The sequence below is a fragment of the Crocodylus siamensis genome, chromosome 2, assembly GCF_052110815.1.
Source record: "Crocodylus siamensis isolate JL-2025a chromosome 2, ASM5211081v1, whole genome shotgun sequence".
Classification (NCBI taxonomy): domain Eukaryota; kingdom Metazoa; phylum Chordata; order Crocodylia; family Crocodylidae; genus Crocodylus; species Crocodylus siamensis.
The window spans coordinates 179,823,549-179,846,985 of NC_143396.1; the positions used below are offsets into that span (position 1 = coordinate 179,823,549).

Below are 23,437 nucleotides of genomic sequence, written 5' to 3' on the forward strand. Positions count from 1 at the left end.
AGTGAAATTGCTTGAATGGAACACGAATTGTCATCTCTTAAAAAAAAAAAAAAAAAAAAAAAGCAGCTATTTAGTTAAGTTAATGGTAAGATGACAGGACAACTGTCCCTGAGTCAGTCTTACAGCACTGTCAAGCTTCTGGAAATACCCAGAACTGCCCAATATGTAAGGAACTTCATTGACAAACCAAGGTGCAGGTTTAAGAATTTAGGCCCAATTCTTATTAGCACTCCTCTGCATTACACCTTTGTTACAGTCACCCTATAATAATTGTTCAGTGACCTTTGCAAATAGACTTGGTTTGTCTTATGCAGCAGTAATGTAGGGATACAAATAGCTGCTAATCTTAACTCAAACCCTACACTGAACACTAGCATTGGGCCTGATCTCTCTAATTCCTCAACATACTACTATCTGGTCATGAGCATGGGAAAATTTAGTGTTGCTGGCCCGCTGTGCGAATCAGCAGAAGGCCATCAGTGTACTGCTTTTGGCAACAGGAAATTAGGTCTTCAGCACTGACAGATGAGCAACAGGCAGGCATCAGTTTGTACATCTCAAGGTCTCTTGCACTGAGACAGGCCTTCTATCTACTCTTCTCCTTGTACCAGTGTTTAATAAAATGAGGCCCTGGAAGACCACTGCCCTGGATGATGAATCTCTTTTATAAATTGAACCTATGCAGATTAAACATAGGACAGGTGCCTGGGTTCAGTTGGTAGCTTCCTGTGAACAACAGCTACCACTTCCATAGGTGGCAATACAGTAGAGTAGAGCATACTACTAAATGCACTTGAATTCAGCCGTCTTGAGAATTACAGAGATTTGTGCATATACATCATTTGCATCCAGTTCACCCAACAGCAACATTTTCCTCCTCTGTGAAATCCTAGATCACACAGGAGAAAAGTAACCAGGGAAAGGGCATCAGGGTTGATTTCAGCATAGAGTTTAGATGACATTAAACCAGTTCCAGAATGATTCTAATGCTGGCAAGAGATGCAGATTTGATGGCAGGGAAGTACAGGCTCCTTTTTACCTGATACTCCTTCCTTTAACCTGAAAGCATTATCCCCAAGAGCAATCAGGTATTTCAGAGCCATTTGGTTGTCAAACCCAATCCCGGGAGGAACACGTGTGATTTCCCCCTTTGTCCAGTGGAAGATAGGACAACTGTTTCACAACCTGGGAGCGGTCTCCAGGCAGAGGGAAACAGCACTGATCCAAGCCAGTGAAGTAAAGTCTCTGTCCCCTCTCGAAGTTTCCCTAGTGCACTGGAATATTAATTCATTTGAAGGGGTTTCTCTTTAGGAGGAAATTTTCTTCTACCACAACAACACGTTTTAAAACCAAGTTCTGGGACTAAAAATAGTTGCCCACTTTAAACAAGCCTGAAGTGTATTTTGTGATTAGTCCTCTCAAAGAAGTAGTTTATTTGACACATAATTAACATCTTCAGTTAGAGGCAGCAAACAGTCTTGAATGCTCCTACTAGCAGATGACAATCCAACTAATGAGATACACTTCTATGGGAGAAATGGTTTTAAGCAGCTTGTTTCAGAAATTCATCACTTAGGCTCAGTGGTGCTCAACCTTTTAGCCCTATAAACCAGGTAAGTGGCACAGGGCCTGGATCCCATGTGGGGTCAAGCCCTGCATGCCTAAATCAAGCCCGGTGGTGCCTCAGCCCTGCATTATTCTTCCCCACCCACACCCCTTTGAGGCTTTCCCTAGATCTGGAAATTGGGCAGCTGGGAAGCAGCAATTGATGATGCCACCACTCCCAAAAATATTTGGACCTGTGGGGATGAGCCCCATGGGTCATATCTGGCCTGTGGGCCATTGGTTGAGCACCCTTGAACTGGCTTATTACAGAGGCTTCCAGCATTTCACATACTGCATTTGTGTGGTAGCTTTTCTTGCACCCAATACACCACGTATACACCAGGGGCTAAAGTTTATTACCTGCTTAAATGCCCAAACGGCAGTTTTCCAGCTGTAGTTTTGGTACTTCAGTGCAGTTTGTGTTTCCATTACCAATGCCGCATAGGTAAATAAATGTCCGCATGGCTAATGAGCAGGTGCAGCAGGCTACACAATGGCCAGGCAGGTCTGTAGCTCTATAGGTGTGTAAGCTGGGCAAGCATAAATCACATTATTCTGCCTGGCAAAATCCCATGACTACAAGCACCAGACAGGAACAGGGTGTGGAGAGGGGCTCCCCATGTTTTAGCCCTAATAGCTGAGTGTTTAAGGCACACAACCAGGAGACCTGGGATTCTAAACCTCCACGAGTGGTGTTGAACCTGCTCCTCTCTCAACTGCCCAGGACAGCTATACCACAGGTCAGGCATCAGCTAGGCCCCTCTCCAGCTCTCCTTTTGAAGCTCAGCAACCAAGAAAAAGGAGAAATGGAAGGCCAAGAGGAAGAGCTGAAGCTAGAGGATGTGGCTCAGTGAGATGGATGCTGCCATCGAAGGAGCAGGTCTGTGGTTCTTCTAGTCTGGATCCTTGCTCTCAGTGGGACAGAAATATTCCCCACTGCACCACTCTCCATCTATTTTAGCCAATGGCTATTAAATGCCAGGAGCAGTGGATGTGCTCTAGGGAGAAGGCTGGAGAAGAGTCAAGCTTATGCTCAACTTGTGTCCTGATAGTCCAAGCACAACGTTAGGAAATTGGTGAGAGACAGGCTCAAATCCCACCTTGGGGTTTCCTGCTTGTCCCACTTGCATAGGTTCAAAAACTGAGGTTTGGCTGCCTAAATGGCTTTCAGTGGACTTAAGCTTTGCTTTGAATTAAGGCAGCATTTGTTTCTAAAAGTTTATATGCCTGAGAGCTTGCTGTCATGGATGACAGGCAGGGAATTGGGAGCAGGTGGGATAGGGGTCACTTTAGAAGTTTAGGGTGTTGGTTGAGCCTACTGTTTGTCATCTCTGAGTTACTTGTCATTTACTGTAAGCTGCCCTGAGCTTGTCTGGGTAGGGCAGGGCATAAATCAAATAAACAGCGATAAGTTTGGTGCTTTCTATGCAAAGGTTTCACTGCAGCATGGGCAGGGCACAGATATGAGACCCATTGACAGTGCAGAGGTTTACCCTTAAATTAAGGAGAATCAAACCTTTTGCAGCTGCATGTGAGCAAATAGCACCACTTCCCCAACACTGGTGCACACTCTGTAGTGGCACATTCTTCAGAAGTTACAAAACACATCCGTGAAAGTCATGTTCAAGAGCAACAGGGATCTTAAATTTATAAAATCAGCCTTCACACTTAACCTACCTTCTTTTCAGAGCTCAAAAATGGGAAGATGAATGTTTATGCACCGATTAGGTAGGACATGAAAGTAGGCAAGAGAAGCAATTCCATATTTCCATAGTTACCCTAGTAGTATATTGACACCGTCTACACACAGAAGTGATCTCAAGAACTATGTTTGTAAAAAGACTTCATTAGAAATGCAACTAAGACAGACTTAGTTCTTCCCAAATTCACATCATGCTTGAACTGATTCATAAGAGATACCCAGCGGCAAACTAACCAACATCTGATGCATCTGCAGGATTGCAGCCATGTTCTTTTACTTCCAAAACCATAAGCTGTTCAGCCCAGAAGCCCTGTGCAGTTCTTTGTGCAGCATTTAGTACTATGGAGCCCCGATCGTGTTAAGGCATGAGCATTTTAGTAATGAAAATTTTTTAAAAAGGTGGTGTTAGAATTGTCTGCACTGATTGATGGCATCGTTTTCAACTCAACTCCATGGACAGTGTGCCAACACATCAGCACCCTGTGTTAACCCCTGGCAAACCAGCCCCTGCATCTTCTGTGGGCAGATTTTCTTGACTTGTGACGCTGCGCACACAGAAACGAGGCTGGTGCCTGATAGAATTTTTTTTATTATTATTATTGAACAGATGAACTAAAATAAGCCAACAATATAATTTTATGCCAACAGCCATCTCTCTAGCACAGGCGGTGACTGACTCAGTGCACCCTTCTCCCCTCCCCCGGGCTCCCTTTTCAATGGGAAATGAATGGTTGTGGCTCATACGCAGAGGGGTTCAGACCCCAGCAATCTCACTGCACTTGCTCTTGGATGCGTGCCTGGGAAAGGAGGTGGTGGAGGCAGGGGAGGGGCAGAGAAACTAGTAAATATTTGGTAGGAGCACTAAAACAGACAGGCTTGTGGATTCCCTTGCAGGTTCACACACCGTGACTAGGTAGATGGGACAGATGGGAGTCGCACCCGCTAAAATGTATCGCAAGCCCCTACTACTACTCTAGTCAAGCCAGGCGTTTCTTCTTCCCGTTCCATGACAGCCAAGGGCCAGATGCAATCGGCTGGGAAGTTTGGCAGGGGAAGGGGCAGTCTATGTAAAAACCAAACCGAAAACCAAACCCCAAAACCAAAAACCAAAACAAAAAAATCTGCATTAAGCCACTTCAAAGTAAAAGTCACTTCTGATAACATAATTAGATATATTTTTAAAATGGCAGTACCACCATCCTAGAAAGACAGACAGGAGGACTTGCACTCGCAACTGAAGACAGACCAAGACAGCAGCCTGATTCAAAACCTTGTTTCTTCTCTAAAAACAGCACTCAGCATCTGTCTGAATGGGGAGAAAGGAAGAGGAAGCGGGAGGGAAATAAAATAAAATTGGTGCAACTTCTCGCCAGATGGTGCATTAAACAAAAGCTCCGGACAATCCCATACGACTACACGTCCTGTGGTGGCAGCATTCTCTCAAACTCTCATCGCTGTGTATGTCCGTATATATCGGCACATATACATACGCATACACACATAGGATATAGAATATTGTTTTTCGGTTAATGTTAGTTTTGATCCTAGGGGAAGGCTCATCTCTCCTTCACGTGGTTCTGTGCTCCGGCACTGCTACCATTGCCGCTCCCGTTACTGCTACCCCCACTCCCACTGCTGCTGCTGCTGCTGCTGCTGCAGAGGACCTCTGTGAGGTCGTCCATGATGGTGGTCTCTTTAGGGTCCACCAGGTTGAACTCCCTGATGAATAGGATGAAGTGTGTGTAGAGGGTGTTTAAATGTCCATGCAGCTCCAGTGCCAAAGTCTCCTTAAAATGTGAGGAGTAGATGTGAGCCAGCACGTGGAACAGGTACTTGCAAATCTTCTTCACTAAGGACTCGAAGGAGTTGGGGAATTCCTTGCCTATGAGGGAGATGAAAAGAAAAAGCTATTACATGCAGAAGAGCTCTAGGCAGTCAACTCTCATTTCCATCTGTTCCTGGCCATTAAGCAAGCTAGTGCCGCCATCTGCTGCCTATGAAGTAGTAAAGGAGAAACAAGATTGCATGACAACTGGGAGAGGGGGGATGGGCAACCCTTCTGGTTACCCCACACCCTCCTTGAGTGCCATTCTAATCCCCTTTCCCTGCTCAATCTGCCATGTGCCACACACAGGTGGCTTATGCCACTTGCAATAAATGTGCTGCAGGCTGGCCATCCCCACATTGGGGCATTACCTTCAGCTTGTTGCACCTAGAAGACAGCCCATCAGCTGATGTACCACACCTGATTCCACATTCAATGAGACTTCCTGGGTTTTTTTTTTTTGTTTTTTTTTTTGTTTTCAAACCAAGACTTCAGGGATTTTGCAAATAAAGTCTCAGCTTTCTTTTCTTTTTTCTCTTTTTTTTGAAACATAAGCTTCTTGTTTTCCTCATTGCAGAGGAGGCCAGAAAGAATGAACCCTAAAGACACAGAAGCTAGGAAACATATAAAGAGAAGTACCCCCACTTACATTTCTAATTGCCTAATTCAGGGTGCCTGACTCTGGAATTTGGAGTTCTTTGGGATGGCTGCACTAACACTGACTTCTGAACTAGGGAGAGAGCAGAGACATGCCTCCCTGCGTCTCATCCTTTGCCACTCCCCTACTTCCAACTGCATTTCTGCCCGACCTGCAGTCTCAGTCCACCCATGCAGAGGTTGTCCCATGGACTTTAGCATGGGTGGGACAAGTATGTGAAAGCTGGAGGATCCACAGAGCAGAGGAATATGAGCTGACAGAAGGAAATTCTATGCGCATTACCAACTTACGTCTTAGCGTGTGCACAGCCCATCCAGACCACAAAGTTGTTTGCTGCAAAATTTATAGTGTGCTGCAGAACCTACATGCACTCATTTAGAATCACAATTCTGTAATTAGAGGGTGCCAATCTACCATACCTTCTGCTTGACCTCAGGCTAACATAGCTAACTATGTCTTTCATTTTGAAGTGTGTCATAGAGCTACAGGCCATCAGGCTAAGAAAAAAACCCAGGTGCCCCAGAAAGCTAATATGCAAGTTCAGACAAGCTAAATTTAAATGGTATCCTGTCCCTTGGACACACCCATGCAGAGTCCTGGGTGCACCAACCACATGTGGACCTTGCTTGGAGCAGAAATCTGACCATAGCCAAAGTCCTTGTAAACGGCACCATGCAATAGGGGTAAGATTCTCCTTCTCTGACTGCTCTACTGCTAAATTTCTCCTCTGGCTCTGTACACTCATTATTAGCATCCCAAGGTACAGTGTGGGACAAGGGCCCTAGGAATGAAATGGAGGCAGGTGGTCCGTTTTCCCCTTCAGCCTGACCTGCATATCAGCCAGTAAGTTGTTTGGCTACAAAACAATCTGACAGCCACATCTGTCAAGCAGCCAAAAAAGATATGCTGGGCTAAGGAGCAAAGGACTCTGCAGGTCTCCAGGGTCTCCTTATCTCTGCTAGGATTCATCTTCAGGAGCATGTGCATCAGTGTGTTATTAAATCTACAGCCCTTTGACAGGTTGCCTGGTGATCTTCCTACCACCTGGATCACTGCATTTAGAAACAGGAAAGAGAAAGCTGCCTGGCAACAATGAGGGGGAGGTGGTGGTAGCACAAGGCTTCCAATACAACTGTAGCCACCAGCAGAATGGTTAAATAATTAAATGAGCTTCCACTGTTACTTCTGTAAGCAAGTCCTCATTTTGCAGCATGGTTTTACAGCTGTGAGTGTAATAGGAGCTGTCCTTATGACTCAAGGCTGAGCTGTGCAACTGGTGACCCATAAGGGGCAAGGTTGCAGCCCCTGGGCTCCTACCCTGCTGCTATTTCTCCCACCAGTCTGGCTGCAATAGCAGAACAAAATCTCTAGGATCTCCCTCCCTCTGGCTTCTGCTTCCTGCCTCTACCCCAAGGGAAGGGCAGTGTGGTACAGGGAGCTGAGCATGAGCCTGAGGGTGGCTACTTGGACACAGTGCAGTGGGGGGACAGCGCATTAGTTGGGGTGGGGTGGGGGGGGGGACAGGACACTCCTGCAGTGTGTAGCCCAGAAGGGCCATGGCTCACCATGGTGTAGCCCAAAGGACATTTGGCTCCTAGGCGCTTAGAAATTGGACAACGTTGACTAAAGATATGGTCCATGTTTTGAAAGTGTCTGACAATTTTAATAAGCAAGTTGCCTTTTCCCAAATTAAATGCATGACACGAAAGGTGTCACAAACACCAGGAGTTAAATAGGCTGTGTTTATAAGGGCATAAGTAGTGCCAGACTGGCACAGACCATAAGTCCTAGAAGGTCCCAGTATCCCATCTCTCACAGCAACACCCAGCAGATGCTAATGAAAAGAACATTTACGCTGGGCCAATTCAGACCGATGTCTGTTTCCTGCCCCACTCCTCCTACAGCAGCAGTGTTGGGATGTGGCCAGGCACCTGGGGCAAAGAGGAAGTGGTGACTTTCTGGTTGCTGCCATGATCATGAAGATGTGGCTGATGGCAGCAGCTGCTTTTCTTCTATTTTCCCCCACCCCCGTCAACTTCTGGGACAGTTGCCCCTCTTGCCTCCCCGCCCCACCCAGTTATACCACTGCCCTACAGCCTCTGGCATTCAGACTCCTAGAAAGTCCTACTTCAAAGATTGTGTGTCCCAATATCACATGTTTGTTTCCAGTTAGGCTACCATTACTGAATTGGCTTGGGTTTCCTTGTTGTTTACTGACGCAACAAAACAAGGCCCTAAGTCATGCAAGAGCGTGCAAGGAAGGGAAAATTCACAAGAGAGGCTACAAAGCTGATAAATCAGGCTGAAGTTTCACTTCAATGAACATTACTGAAAGTAACAGGGTATGCCTTTTATTGCTACAACAAGCATCTTGGACTCCTGTCAAAAAGCAATCCATAGAAAGTTCTGCGGTAGAGATTTTACTACATTTCAAAATGATTAGCCTGAGTCAAAGCTAAGCAAAGAAAAGTGTCTTGCTTAAGACCCTAATCCCTTTTACTGGGATACATAGGGGGCCTTCCCCAGAAGGAAACGTACCATATTTTGTAGGAAAGACATCCTCATCTGTCACTAGCTTCTGCACCGAACTCATGACGAAATCAACATACTGAGGAGCCGTGCACTTTATCTTCTTTCCCCGCTCATCATACCAGTAGTACTGTCTGTGGAGAAAATTGACAGTGTCATGCATTATACCTAGGACCCTTAGCTCAATTTACAGCAGGTTGTTAAAAAACACACGGGCATGTCTGGCCAAGTAGTTTAAAGTTGTACGTGACCTATCAACTTCAACCACAAGACAAAACTAGATCTATTGCCACTGAAGCACAGATGTCCATTCCTGTAGAAGGTATCCAGGTTGTAGTTGTATTAGAGGATGCTTGAAAGCTTTCAATTAAAGATTTTTTTTTGCAAAAATCTAGTTGGTCTAATAAAAGATAATTGCCTCTACCACAAGTTCTGAATCCATTCCTGTAGAAGGAGCTCACTATAGAATGTCTTGCTAAATGGCTTGAAGCCATAAACTCTAAAACTCTTGGTTCAGAGATAATACCTTTTATTAGATCAACTAAGAATCAGGGGGGAAAAAACTGCTCCTTCTTTGCAAGCTTTTGGGGACAATAAAATAAGGTATCATCTTTGAACCAACAGTTTTAGAGTTTTGCATTTCTTTTCGTCTCAGACCAACATGGCTAACAAATACATCCCTGAAACAAGGAAGAGGACGAATTTTAGCCAATTTTGGAATTATAAACTTCAATGCTAAACAACAAAAGTTTTCTACACCTCCCTGCCTTTCTGCTACCTGACACCACCAAGGGAAGAAATCCTGCTTTATTTGCACATAAAAGAGCAAGTCCCACAAAGGAACTGTCATGGACCCAGAGGAACAGCCATCCACCTTCAGCTTCCTCTGTGCAAAATGAAGTTTATTTTCTACCCATGGGGGACTTTTACCGTCTTTTATTTTCCCTCAGCCTGAAGAAGGGTGTGTGCGCTCAAAAGCTTGCAAAGAAAGATTTTTTTTTTGTGTGATTTCTTAGTTGGTCTAATAAAAGGCATCGTTTCTGAACCAAGAGTTTTAGAGCGTTTTGCATTTCTTTTGATCTCAGACCAACATGGCTAACAAATACATCCTTGAAACCATATAATGCATCCACTTCTTTTAATACAGCACAACACTTTCTACTGGCCATTCTTTTTCTCCTCATTAGCTTGCTCAGTTGTCCTAGCACTAAGCTTAAAATCACAGGCAGCTTCTAAATGATATGCTTCCATAAGCAAAGCCCAAAATAAAATTTTCCTCACTGAAGTGATATGCTCCTCCAACAGAAGGCAGATCCACAGACAAGGGCTAGAGGTAACACTAGGAGACACTTTTGTTACAGCAAGACTTGAGACTCCTCAATTCTGTTCCCAGCTGTCACATAGATGCACTGAACGACCTTGGTTATGTCACTTAACCTTCAAGTGACTTTCGTTGGGGGTAGAGGGGGTACCTCCCTACTCTCCATATAATAGGGCTTAATTGTTTGCAAAGTACTTTGGAAAGCTTCCAAGAGAACGCATTATGCAAGTGTTAAGTGTTTGAGAAACTATGGTTTAATGAAGAAACAATAACACTATTGGTTCTAGCTCTAGCTCTACTTTTAAAAACAAAATCAGACAGGAGGCTGGAGTTTCTAGACCCAATAAAATGGTATTTAACGTAATAATAAGCTACCAGAAGGTGGCCTCATAATACCAGCTACCCTAATCTGGACTCCCTCTTGTGCTCCTGCAGCATTAACTACTATAACAGATCTATGCAATTTCAAGAGTTTGTGTAACTAGTCAGATCTCTCCTGCATCCCTGTTGTTCACTAGGCCAGACCCCATTCCTCTGCTCCTGAGCTACTGCAGGTGTCTGCACTTAGAAAAAGCTCAGCCTGACGAAGGGCATTTGTACCCAAAAGCTTGCAAAGAAGAATTTTTCTAACTATTTGAGTTGGTCTGATAAAAGATATCGGATTTACCCAAAGAACCTTGTCTGCCTATGTCCTTAGACCAACACGGCTACAACCTACACCCCTGTACTTATATTCACTACTCTGAACAAGTGATTGAGCCTTATTTTTTTTTTTTGAAAGAGCAGGAGACAGGCAAACTGTAAACATGCCCAAACACAGTGTCAAGTCCCTTGAGAGCAATCATAATTGGGTCTGCTGGTCAGGAGGCATGTTGATTAGCTTCAGCTATCAAACAGCTCCATTTCTAAAGACAAAAGAAAAATGTAATAAAATGAATAAAGGCTACCAGAGGTGTAGTGACATGGCCAGGCACCTAAGGGAAGCTGCCATGCACAGAGTATCTTCCGATCTCTGCCGTGCCATGCAATTGTGCTCGTGCAGCAGTGACATGAGCTTTTTTTTCTGGCCGCTTCCCCTGCAAATCAGTGCCCAGGGTGGCTACCCCAGTCACCCCACTGAGAAAAAACACGTCATCTCCCTTCTACCAAAAAAGTTGGTATCAACAAAAGGGCTAATGTTAAGAAGGCTGACAAAGCTAGTGATTTGTATCATAGTGCCAGAGCGAGGGAAAAGCAATATCAGTTCCGTTTTAGAGATGGGGAACTGGGAAAGATGAAGCAGCCTTTGCCCAAGGCTACACAAGGAGTGCCTACTAGAACTGGGAGATCCAGGTTTAAATTTCTGAGTCATCCTTCATGAGAAGGAAGAGGACTGACTCAAACAGCATCCTGGGCACTCCTCGGTTATCAGCCAACTGCCAGACACCAACTGCACTGGGATGTCTCCCAGTTTAGAGACTGTGGCGTGGGCAGGGTTTACTAGCCACCATGCAAGTCCTCATGTAGCTCCATTTGTAAGTCCAAGCTGGAGAAGGATATACATTTTCTTTCCTTCTTCACTACAAGAATCAGACAGCTTCTCTGTAAATCGTTCCAAATGCTGAACTCAACTGTCTGCAGCAGGCCAGGGATCTGTTATATGACGTGCCTCAGACAAGCCATTTCTGGAAAGGATTAAGTGAGATTAATCCTGTAGCCCTAGCCAAACTATTGCTTCACCACACTAAAATGTCTAGCCACCTCTGTATCAATAATCCCTGATAAGGTGGGCGTTAGGCTCACCTAGGAACACTCTTTCATATCCTGGGTAGGGTGCCCAGAAGACTGGGTGACATGTTGATTTTGTCTGCCCAGAGCAGGCTCAGACAGCAGCCAGCTGGGAAGATATAGGAATACAGGCTGCAAAGTGAAGCTCCTTGTGTACACACTGATTAACAGATAAATCCTGAAGCAATTAAATGGAAATATTGGGTTTGAGATTAAGTAGTAATTGGAATGGTGTTCTATTAACAGAATTTTTCCATTGCCTGAATAAAAAAAAAAAAAAAAAAAAAAAAAATCCCCAAGGACCTTTATGTATGTACCAAGCTGTATGGAGGGAGAAGAAACCTCTCCAGAGATTTGCCTGGAGCTGTCCCACAGGAATGGGGGTGGAGCCACGGAGGTAAAGGAGGGGGCTTTCCTGGCACCAGTCTCCCCAGTACAGCTGTAGTTTCAACAGACCCGCAGCATACAACAGTAATCGTGAGAGACAGAAAACTGCAGGAACAAACCTGTATGGATTTGTAGGAATTTCCCTCAATTGGCAGGAAGTTTAAGACATTCTCTGCGCATTTTTCATGTGGTGCTGACAATGCACATCCTTGCTCAGCTTTTTTAAAATAGTGGGGCTGACTCTAGAAGGGTGTATGTGAGCAAGCAAGTGCAAAAATTGGTTAGAAATCTCTGTGGAGCTATATCAGGCAAAAACCTGCCTTGAAAGACAGAACCTCCATCTAAATCCAAAAACAGATAACCCAACCCTTTAATCCAGGGCTGATCCTCCAGGTTTAGACTCCCATCCAAACAGGCTGGGACAATCAATGCAAATACATGCAATTTGAATGGCAATTAACTCACATTAGTCCTGGGCAAAGTGTTAATTCAAACACTTCCCAGGTACTTGGGTTCAGATAATGGGCTTGTATATCTGTATATCAGAATAATCCTTGTATATCAGGATCCAAGAATAAAAGGCTTCGTCCCAGGGGGATGTCTGTCATTTAAGAACCTGTCTCCTACCACCAGTTTTAATTCCCTTTCAAATAACATATTCTGTTTTACACAACTAACCAAAACTCCTCAAATACAAGGAGTCATTAGGGCTGAGCCAGCCCCGGACCTGAGTCAGCCACAATGACATGGTTACACATAATTTACGCTGGGCTCAATAAGTTCCATTAGTCCAGCACTGTTGGAACACGCTGTGCTGACGCCACCTTTCTCTGCCCTGAAACACCTCCTGTGCCAAGAGGGGGAAGCAGCTGGCGGAGAGCTGGCTATGCTCTTCCATGCCGCAGAACACAGCTATCTGACAAAGCACCCATTATAGGGCAAAGGAGTCAGAAGGATCTGCCTCAGGTTTACAAACCATTTTATCAACTGAGTTTGAATCCTGTGGAAGGATCACCATCAGCAATAGGCCCGATCAACTTTTTAGTTAAGTTGTTTCCATACCGTGGACTGTGCCTAACGTGTTTAAGCATTTGCAAATGTTTTCCCAATTTGTGCATGGTATGGACCAGATTTGACACACTTTGTCCTGTAAATAGAAGGGAAGGGACAAGGAAAGCATCAGCAGCATTAAGGTTAGTTTTTGTTTTGAAACAGAGTCAGGTGCCACTGCATGTGCCAAAGAGGAGAAACTCAGGAGACATTTCCAAGGGCACAAAGAACTGTGATCACCTTCTGGGTGAGTCAGTACAATAATCAAGTCCTACTTTGGATGGCGCATGAAAAAAGAGCCCACCTCTGCAAAATAGGTACAAAGAAAATGCTGGAACCAGACTTAGCAATCAGGCAGCAATGCAGTGTGGGGTGAAATCAGACAGCAGTGGCAGACTGATTTCACTTCACACTATATTAGTGCCTAATATATAGTGCCCCTGCTTTACATTACACTTATTATGCAATTAACTGGTTAATCACACAATAAATTTAGACTGGCCAAATGTGCAAAGTAACTAATCACACAAAAATGATTATTGTGAGAGTCAACCACTTATAAAGTTAGTGCTTGAAAATGTGTAACAACTCTTCAGCTGGTTTCTATCCAGTTTCAATACAAGACCCTGTATGAAATAAATGTCCTAACCCAGTGAATGAATGCTGGAGCAAAGCAGATATGAACCCACCTCCCAGGGGCCACTCTTCTAAGCAGGCAGGCAATAGTGGCTGCACAGAGATCCTATTCCTAGAAATAAGTTTAGCTTTTTGCTGTATTTTACAGAAGAGGATAAGTATTATGGAGGAGTTAGAGCACAGGCAAAAGTTTAGTTAGTCAGCATCAAGGTGATAAGAGACCAGGGGAACACAAGAGGACAAGTGCAAAAGGAAAGGAAAGCATGGTACACCAAGGCAGATTGCTCAGGTCCACCCTAGATCTGGGTAAGAAGGAAGCAGCCAATCCAAAAGTAAATGCTAAAAGGAGCGGGGGAAACCCTACGGACAGTCCATCATTGCAGAGGCTCAAGGAAGAAAGGGTATGAAGTGAAGAGCAGTTCATTGTAATCAAATGCATGGCAGATGAAGTGCAATGGTTACAGTCACTGGTGACTTTGGAAAGGAGTTTCAGTAATTGTTTCAGAGTAAGTCAGACTGGAAGAGGATGGGGGGACAGGGGAATCAAAGCTTGTAACAGCTTGTAAGAAGGGCAATGAAGCAAAATGTGCTGGTTTTAGTCTGGGTTTCTTTAGGATATAAAGGCAACAAGCTCTCCTTAAAGCAGGGATAAAAGCCTAAAACAGAGCAGCTGACAAGGAGAATAGAGGATGAGGGAGCTAAGAAAATGAGGGGGTGGGTTATAATTGACAAATCCAGGATTTCAGTGGATGGTACAAGACACCTCATACAAGAATAAAACCCACCCAGGCAATTTAGAAACCTATACTCCAGTGACTGTCAGTTGATCTTAAACGTTCACTGCAAGGGAAGTTAGCAGACCTACAGTAAGTACTCGTGAGCACACTAGCCAGCTTGCAGGCTCAGTCACCTAGGCTGCTTTGAAATTTCTGCCTCAAGTCAGAAGTGGGGAATGGGGGAAGGAGAACTTGACACAGATCGCCGAAGAGGGAGAGAAACCTTAGGAAAATGAACATGCTAATTTAAAGATGACCATAAACTGTGGAAAGACCCTAAAATTAACGTACTGGCAGTTTACTCCCATCTCATCATCTGTGAGCAGTTTTTACAATTCCCTGCTGAAGCAGGTCTGCTCAGTTACTTTCAGGAGTGGCTTGGGTTCTGCGTCTACCCAAAAATGTGACACTTGAAACTCAGGGACCTATATTTGCTCCAAAGAGTCTTACCAAGCATATGCTAAACACCACTTCCAGCCTACTCCAGCTGTCTCTCAAATTAAAAGTTACCACATTAATGAGCAAAAAAAAAAAAAAAGTAAGTGATTTGCAAAGGGATTTACTGAGATATGTGCACTGTTACCACTATTAAGGCTGCCAAGCCAGTCACCATTCTGGTCTTTATGCCAGATGCATCTGCATCCCCGCCTGTTTCCTCTTCTTGGACACTGAACATCTCATTGTCGTCTTTCAGAAAAGCCCATTGCCTCAGTAACTGTGACCAGAAGTTTCCCCCATTTACAGCTGTGTAGCTGCCATCCTGGCTACCTAATGCCTGTGGCTGCACTAGCTGCTATGCCTGGCGGGGCAGCATCTGCAGATTATGAACTGGTTTGAGATCCTTTGAGATTAAAAGCCTCATGCCATATTTTACCTACAGAAGTTTCCCTACCCTGTTTACTTTCAACAAGGAGAGTTCTCTCTAACAAAGCCAGCGCCACCTGAAAGACTAACTGACTCTGGATGCAGGATAAACCAAAAGTCTCACCTGTCATTTTGACAGGAAAAATCTCTTTTAAAAAAGTCCTTCATAAAGAAGAGACTGGACCAAATCTGTGAAGGAAGGGACCCCAAGAAGAGCTTTTGGTAAATGGCCAGGAATCTCTCTGAATACAGGATCCCATATTGTGATGTCATAACATACTGGCCTAGATAGACTACTAGGAAGTAACACATGAATACTGAAAAAGGCGAGACAGGTCTAGTCTCAGTCCAAGGGAACCCACCACATGGCAAAAGCCTAGATTACATCTGGAACTTCATAGATTTCATAGACATTAGGGCTGGAAGGGACCTCAGGAGATCATCGAGTCCAGCCCCCTGCCCAAAGGGCAGGAAGTCAGCTGGGGTCATAGGATCCCAGCAAGATAAGCATCCAATTTACTCTTGAAGGTGTTCAATGTACGTGCTTGAACCACCTCCGCTGGCAGACTGTTCCAGACCTTGGGGGCTCGGACAGTAAAGAAATTCTTCCTTATGTCCAGCCTGAAACGGTCTTGCACGAGTTTGTGACCGTTCGACCTCGTCATCCCTTGGGGCGGTCTGGTGAACAGACGTTCCCCCAGATCCTGGTGGGCATCCCTGATAAACTTATAGGTGGCCATCAGATCACCCCTGAGCCTACGCTTTTCCAGGCTAAAGAGTCCCAAGATTAGTGGTGCTCAACATCTCTCTCTCATGGGCTAAGTGAATGATACAGAGCAAGTCTGTGGGCTGGATCTGACCCCACAAACAAGGCTCCAGGGCCCCATGCCACCCCTGCTCAGCCCTATGCATCAGAATTAGGCCATGCACTGTCCTGCACATCTGACCTAACCTGCAAGACCACAGCCCCTGCAGTTTCCCACATAACCAATGGGGGACACTGAGCACCACCAAATGACTTGGCACTGGGGCTGGATCTGGCCAGTGGGCTAGCAGTTGAACACCACTGGTGTAGGAGGTAGGCCTAGAATAGAAAATATTATGCGATGATATATGCTGCTGATATTTAAGCCTTGAATAAGAGTTGATAATCTAAACAGATCTATACACACAGAGAAGCAGTTAAGCCCTGAGAAGATTTACATAGATGTAGTATGAAAGGAGGGTGGAGAGTAAGTTACAATTATGAAACACTAGATCATTACCACAATATCCAATTCCATCCAGAACTCTCTTTTGAACAAGTCCAACTACTGAACTAAATTATATCAATCCAAGCCTTTTCAGTCCAATGGAACAAGGATAGGGATATGCTAAATGACAGGGTGAAAAAATAAGCCTAATGCCAGTGGAGTTTAAGTGGCATACAGTCATGCATAAGTAACTGGGGGCAACTCCCTCCAATCACTACATAACTTGTAGAGTAGCTCAGTGCTGTCCAACTGGTGGCCTGTGAGCTGTATGTAACCCCTGAAGGGTTAAGCATGGGGCCTGTGGGCTCCCACCCAAGTGACAGTCCCCACCCAAGTTGCTCTTACCCCAGCAGCCGAGAGGCAGCTGAAGTGCACAAGCTGTGCATGTGGCAAAGGGAGCTGGGCTGCCCACATCATGGGTGGGTGGTACACATGGCCAGGAGAGGCAGAGGGGCCCGGCTGCCTGTGTGGCATGAACAGCTGCTAGAGGGGAAGCAATACCCACACCGTGCAGGTAGCAGGGGATGCATTGGGCAGCTCGTGCAGGGAAGCCTGGGAGAGCACCCACCCAGCCATGTGGTTTGTAGCGCCTAGGTCTGTGACTCTTCTGGCGTGCAGCCCCTGGCTCCCCCATACTAGGATAGTCCTGGTGTAACTGTTGGGGCTGCTGCTCTTTTATGAGTGCTGGTGGATTCTGGGGTGAAGTGAGAGAAGACAAGCATTGTCATGATTAAAACAAGTAAAAAGTGAGGTACCTTCAGAGCAAGAAACTAGGAACAGAGCTTCCAAGTAAGGGCTTTACACATGCATGTACTGGCTTTACACATACATGTACAGGCACCTAGGAGGATGACCCCTGGCCTGTGTTTCCCCATAACTGGGGACTCACTATCAAGCAGAAGAGCACCAAGGCTGAAGTTTGTAAATATGATTCACTCATCTGCCCCAGGGTACAAAGAAGAAAATCCAGTTGGGTGAAATTCTGTAAACAAAGTGCAGACCTGCTTCCTGGTATTTCCGAACAGCTGCAATTTTAATTTTCTGAAACAGAGCAGGAACACTCATTCCTTGCCTGCATCAGCTTCTCGCACTGAAAAGACAACTGCAGGACTCAGAATCTTCTCTGGCTACAGCCTGTACCTGCTCTCACTTTCTTTTGCCAATTTCTACTCAAATGGTGCTTCCTTTGTCAAGGAAGCTTTAAAGGAGCAGCTCCTCTAAGTCATCTTTCCTCTTATCAGTTTGTCAACTCCTCTGTCCATGCACAGAAATGCAGCTTTCAGCAAATGCTTCCTCCAGTTTGAATGAAGTGCACTCTAAGTGAAAAAGGCTATCAAACTTCTCAGAGATAAAAATCCAGTCATTTCTTTGCTCTATCCCAGTCACTCATTTTTGGGTTGTTTTTTTTCTTTTAAATCGTCTTGCTCACATTTTCCATAGTTAGTGCAAAATAACAACTTCTCTATTTTATGGGATATCAAACTCTTAGAGAAAATGATTAAAATTGAAAGTTAAAGTACAGCACCAGCACCAAGACTACCCTGTGACTTTTCTCCACTTGCATCCTACCAGCTTCAGTCCCTGTGCTGTCTATCTAGTCACATTAACAAGCTAACTCCTTTGAAAGCCTGAACTACAACAGGGATAAGCAGAAAAGGAAGGTTGGAGGTGAAAATGACTGTTGGACTAGTATCTTTCATCCTGTCAATCAACAGATTTCACGTACCAAGACACTGTGCCCACCGTCACTGCAACTGCCCTGATTTTATCACTCAACATTCCAGACTACTTCTGAAACATTCAGACAGTTCCTTATTCCTTGTAGAAATGGATCTCAGTTATTCCCTGGTAATTGTCAGCAACAAAGCTCAGTCTTTTCCCGTTTACTTCTACACCTAGACTGCACGTGCTACAGTCTTCAGACAGGATTGCCTCTCAAGCTTCCTATAGTTGAGGTCCTGTCAACATGTAAGATACTAACACCTTTGGAAGCTCACGAGAGGTATTACACTCTGGCTGAAGCTTTCAGATTTCATCATGTCTTAGACAAGTGCAGCAATTTAATTCCCTACTTCTCATGCCCCCAGCTGCACCTACTGTATTCAAATGTATACAGGGAAACAGCGCTTTCCTTTGCGCTTGACAGGTAGCCAGCCAGCCTTAAGAGACTGAATCAAGACTAGAGTGGACACATAAGAGACATTTCCTTTTCCTTTTGCAGTGCTATCATTTGCATTCTCCATGCCCAAGAGCCCAGGCAGACAGCCAATGGCCCACAGAGAGGGTTATCTGTCAAGTGGCCCGGTGCCCAGCTAGCATTCCAGCTTTGGAGAGAGTCCTGGGAGGCTTCCACCAATTCTTTTAGTCTTTCCTGCCTCTTATGAACTCCCACCAGCGCTTGCAGTCAAGTACCATTTTCGCTTTCCATGCCTCCCCCAGCTCACCCCAAACAAGGCATTTTGCTACTGCTACTTTGCTGATTGAGCTGGCATTGCAAGAGCTTGCTTATACCTTACTTTGTACTGTGGGAAAGGGCGATTTTCCCCACCCTCTGTAGCTGAATGGCTGGTGCCTGTATCCACCTCCCAATCTGCCTGTATTTCCACCCCCCTCCCTCCCATCGGGCCCCAGCCAGTGGCTCTCTAGGCTGTGCTGAAGCCACCGAAGCCCTCAACAGTGAACATGTACAGGTTGTCACTTACGTATTGCACACTGCCATGGTCTGACAAGACTCTCCTGTACAAAACTCTGAGATTGTACTATACTGTAAATTGATGTGGTGGAAGAAGGTGGTGGCTGAAAAAAGAAAAAAAGACACAAATTCAAAGATATAAACCACTTCTATTAACACTGGTAATCCCCCTAATACATTGTTAAGTAAAATAAGGGAGGGAAATGGCCTTTATCCTGTACTTGTGCTTTTGTATGCATTCAGTCTCCTTTGGCCAAATCCTGTTTAACTTAGTGATTAAGTAATTGTGGGGTTAAACAAAGATGAGGCATGAATGGTTCCGTTTTCCTGTAGCAAAAACACCATATGGCATCAGCTCCGCTCACTCACTAACCAGAGAGAATGGAAATGTCCTAACAGTAAGCTTCACCTGTGTAGCCAAACGCTCAACTCTTTCAACTTCAGTCTCGTTATTTTAAGTTGGACTTAATGCAGTTTTCCCTGCTATGCTTAAAGCACACACTGTTACACTGTGGTCCCTTGTAAAGCACCTCGGCTCTCACACAAAATCAGCATGACAGTAATTTAACTGAAGAGCAAGGGAACCATTACAAATTCATTTTAAGAGTTAACTGGCACAGTGTGTCAAACTCACAAGATTCAAATCCTGCTCCAGAGAAACAGGACTAGAGTGGTCTGGCCAATTCCTAATGAGCACTAGTATACTTTGTATTAACATACATTTGCATTTATGGGAGCTCCTAAAGGCCTTTTAGGCACTGTTCAGATGCATAATGAAACTGTCAGCACCCAAAAGGCCAGCAAGCAGTTTCTCAGGATTAGCACCAAATGCTCAAGAAATAACCATGACTGGGTGTAGCTTTAGGTTAGGACTGGTAAAGCTGGCTGAACAGCAGGAGACAGGCAACTGGTCAGAAACAAGAGACAATGGGGTACTGATGCAGCATTTGCTCACAGAATATAACTTTTAGTCAAGATAATTCCACAGAGATTTGGAAGGGAATGGAGAAGAAAATCCAGCCAAAAGATATATGCTGCCTGCTTTAAAAAAAAAATAACAACAACAATCTGGATGATTCATTAGGACTTGCCTACAAGTCAGACTTTTTAAAAAATGTTTTTAAAACACCAACACCTCCAGCCATAAACATGGTCGAGCCAGCAGGCTTAGCAGACCTTTCAAAAGGAAAATGATGGCCCTCAAGAGACCTCTAAAGAGGTTAATGTCCTCATTGGCGTATCACTGAGAGGGGTAAGAAGGGGAAGAATGCATTAATATTTCTACCCTGAAGAGTGCAGCTGGCTTGCACCAAACAATTTTGGGTAAAGAGAGATGTAATAGCTGCAACAATATCAAACAATACTAATACTAGCTGTTAAGATGTAACTGTTATGCCTGCATGAGCCTGTGGTCAATGAAGTGCAGTGAAAAAAATGCAACTCAATCTGTTTCATTCTTAGGGTCACAAGTTAGGGCAATTTAGCTAAATTGTATCATGCAGACATAACAGCTTGACATGCTTCCAGCAGGGTCCCTATCCCTTCTAAAGCAGCTACAATAAAATGTATGTTTGTCTATAACCTTAGCTTCCCTTTGAGATACACTGATCAACATTACACAATAATCATGTTAAAACATTCAGTGACTATTTAAGTGCTGAAAACAGTCAATAGGAAACCTGAAAAATAAGAGGCTTTCTGGGCGTGGACATCAGGCTTCAAGCTGTATTCATGTTACTTACTGTTACTGGCTAGCCACTCATTGAGATCTATTTCTCGTGGTAACATCACTAGTTCCTTGAATTCAAAGTCAGTAATTCTGGACTTTGTGTATTCTGGCTCTAGATAGAGTTTCTTCTCTTCTGGTGCTGGCTTTTTACCATTTGGTTTTCCCTTGGATTTCCTACAAAGGAACAAAAATGGAAATGAAAAGCTACCATTAGTCCTGGAAAGCATTGTAGTGCTGACTATCTAATTTCTCCACCGCCTGCATTTGCTTGCTCTCTTCTGTAGCACATCATCCGATTCATTCATTTCACTGTTAGGAGTCCTCCACAGATCCCTCTAGCAAAGAAGAGGGATGCACTGTATTTACTTTAATATAAGTTGACCCCCTCCTCTCACCATCAGCATGAGGGGGAAACCCCCTTGTCTTCGATCTGCATATAAAGTGGAAGGGGAAACAGGCAGCTGATGAGGCTCCAACTCTGGCCCTGAGTCAGGGCCAAAGTCAGACCCACAGCATCCTCCTGCAGCTGCTGCCCGTCTTCCCCCTTCCTAGCTTGGCTCAAGGCTCAGGCTGGGGTTTCTTTTGGGAAACTCCTTCACCTGCCCTGGACACTGCTGCATGGCCAGGCAAGTGCTGAGCTGCCATGTGCTGTGCTTCAACCTGAGCAAGGTCAGTTAGGGGGTTGGGGGGTGAAGGGAAAAGAGAAGGGGACGAAGCAGAAACTGGGGGAATTGCAAGGGGGAGGGGAAAGACTAGGAGCACAGGGGAGGAGCAGAGGCCATAGAGATGGGGGTGGGGAGTGCAAGTGGCAGGGGGCAGAAAGACTGCAGAGTTAAGAAGTGGACAGGGCAAAGAGCAAGGGATCCATCTGACCTCCCCCCACCCCACATACACCAACTCCCGCCCAGCTACTGCCTTTCCCTGCTGTACTGCGTATGCATGTGTGCATGGGGGGGTAAGGGGGTGGCATTCAAGACAACCCTTCAATACTTAAATTCTATACCTGGAAAATTATAACAAATTTATTTTGAATCTAATTATTGGGGGGGGGGGGGTCCTTATATACAGGGATGGCTTCTATTAGAGTAAATATGGTAACACCCAGGAACTCTCATATCTGAAGGTCAACTGCCTTCATCTTCAGGTATTCTGCATCTCTCTCACAAGTTTCTTGTATTAAAGAAAATGCAGGTAATCAAAAACAAACACACAGTAACAGTACACACTTTCTTTGTATTATCATGCAAATTTGGGGTTTCATCTTGAAATGCAGACTTAGTCATTATAGATCCTCCACTCTATCTGGTCTATTTGGCCTGCAGGCTCTTTCCAGGCACTGACAGTTTCATTATGCATATGGACAGGGACTTTAGGAACTCCCATAAAGCTAACGTGTATCAATATAGTCTGTTGCATGCTACAACAGCATTTAGTACCCGCTATTGAAGGGGGTGTGTCGAGGAGGAATAAAACAGTTCAGATAATTACACGTGAAGTGAGAGGTACAAGTAAAGGTTTCATAATCAAGGTTTCCCTAACACAGCCAGATTAGAGAAGATTTTTGAGCAACAGCATTCCAGTCCCAGCACACTTCTGAGAGGAGACTAAGGTTTTCTGGAGTAAGCATGAAACTGGGCAGTGAACATTAAGATAAAACGAGCTCTCCCCATTTCAAGCAGTGCCCTTGTGTTCAGGTCTACGGGACAGAAAGACTTGATGCATTACATCACATTTCAAATCACCCAACATCTCATACTTCAGTTATAAGAAATTTGGAAGTGCATTGTGCTATGGAATCCATCGCTGGGGTTTTTCTATAAGACAGACAGCCATGTGCTACAATGTGTATTTACATACAGGACATGTTATCTTTTCCCTCTACCTTATCAAAGAGAAATCACCTACCCCAATTGCCACAGCCTTCCTCAGAGTCCAATCCCAAGAGTCTCAATCCAAACTATAGTACTATGCCTGACTGTCAATAACTAGGGTCTGAATGTGCCAACACACCACCTTTTCATGAAGCAGCATGCAGACTCCAGCTTCTGTGCGTTGATCTCCCATGTCTCTACAGACACAAAACGAACCTAACTGGAAGACTCAGCTTTGGTGCTGAGCAAGAGAATACTGCAAGTACTGTGTGCTTAGCGCTGGCACATACATTCTAGGACAGCAGATGCCAAGATTACTTTTGATCACACTTGGTTAGTATAAACTACACTTCTCAGAGCTACATGAAGAGCCCACCTCTGGAGATCAAGGCAGCAAGTTTGTCGAAATTAAACCCAATTCTCTCCCAGGGAAATCCGACTTCACTTTCATGCTACAAACAGGCAGCATGCAGACTTCAAAGGAATCTTCAAGCAGTGCCCTTGTCCAGATGCATGGGAACTGTAATTACAACTGCTGAAGATCCTGTGGAAACCATGATTTACAGTTCAGTAAAGCCTAAAGGAAGTCTACAGTGTCTCTCACTACCAAAGAGACAAGGATTATGAGTATTTAATTTCTTCGAGGAATAAACCTAGGAAGAACCACCCAAAAAACAATTCACATGGCCCATGCCATTATTCTGCACGTTTGTATGGGAGACCTAGACTGGTGTTCTGCTCTCTTACTCTGCAAGATTACAAATGTATCAGG

General features: G+C 44.7%; 1 protein-coding gene across 4 annotated transcripts in view; it reads right to left on the reverse strand.

Moving 5' to 3' along the window:
* Window positions 1–3,878: 3,878 nt before the first annotated feature.
* The window catches only part of MOB2 (MOB kinase activator 2), a 190,395-nt gene continuing 170,836 nt past the window's right edge, over window positions 3,879–23,437 (reverse strand). For all 4 annotated transcript variants that reach the window (XM_090032460.1, XM_090032459.1, XM_090032458.1 and 1 more), the window contains exons 2-5: window positions 20,808–20,968; window positions 19,076–19,169; window positions 8,329–8,453; window positions 3,879–5,189 (exon numbers count right to left, since the gene is read on the reverse strand). In XM_090032460.1, coding sequence (XP_089888586.1) covers window positions 4,864–5,189; window positions 8,329–8,453; window positions 19,076–19,169; window positions 20,808–20,968 — 706 coding nt within the window. In that variant the 3' untranslated portion in view covers window positions 3,879–4,863. The remainder of the gene's footprint in view (window positions 5,190–8,328; window positions 8,454–19,075; window positions 19,170–20,807; window positions 20,969–23,437) is intronic.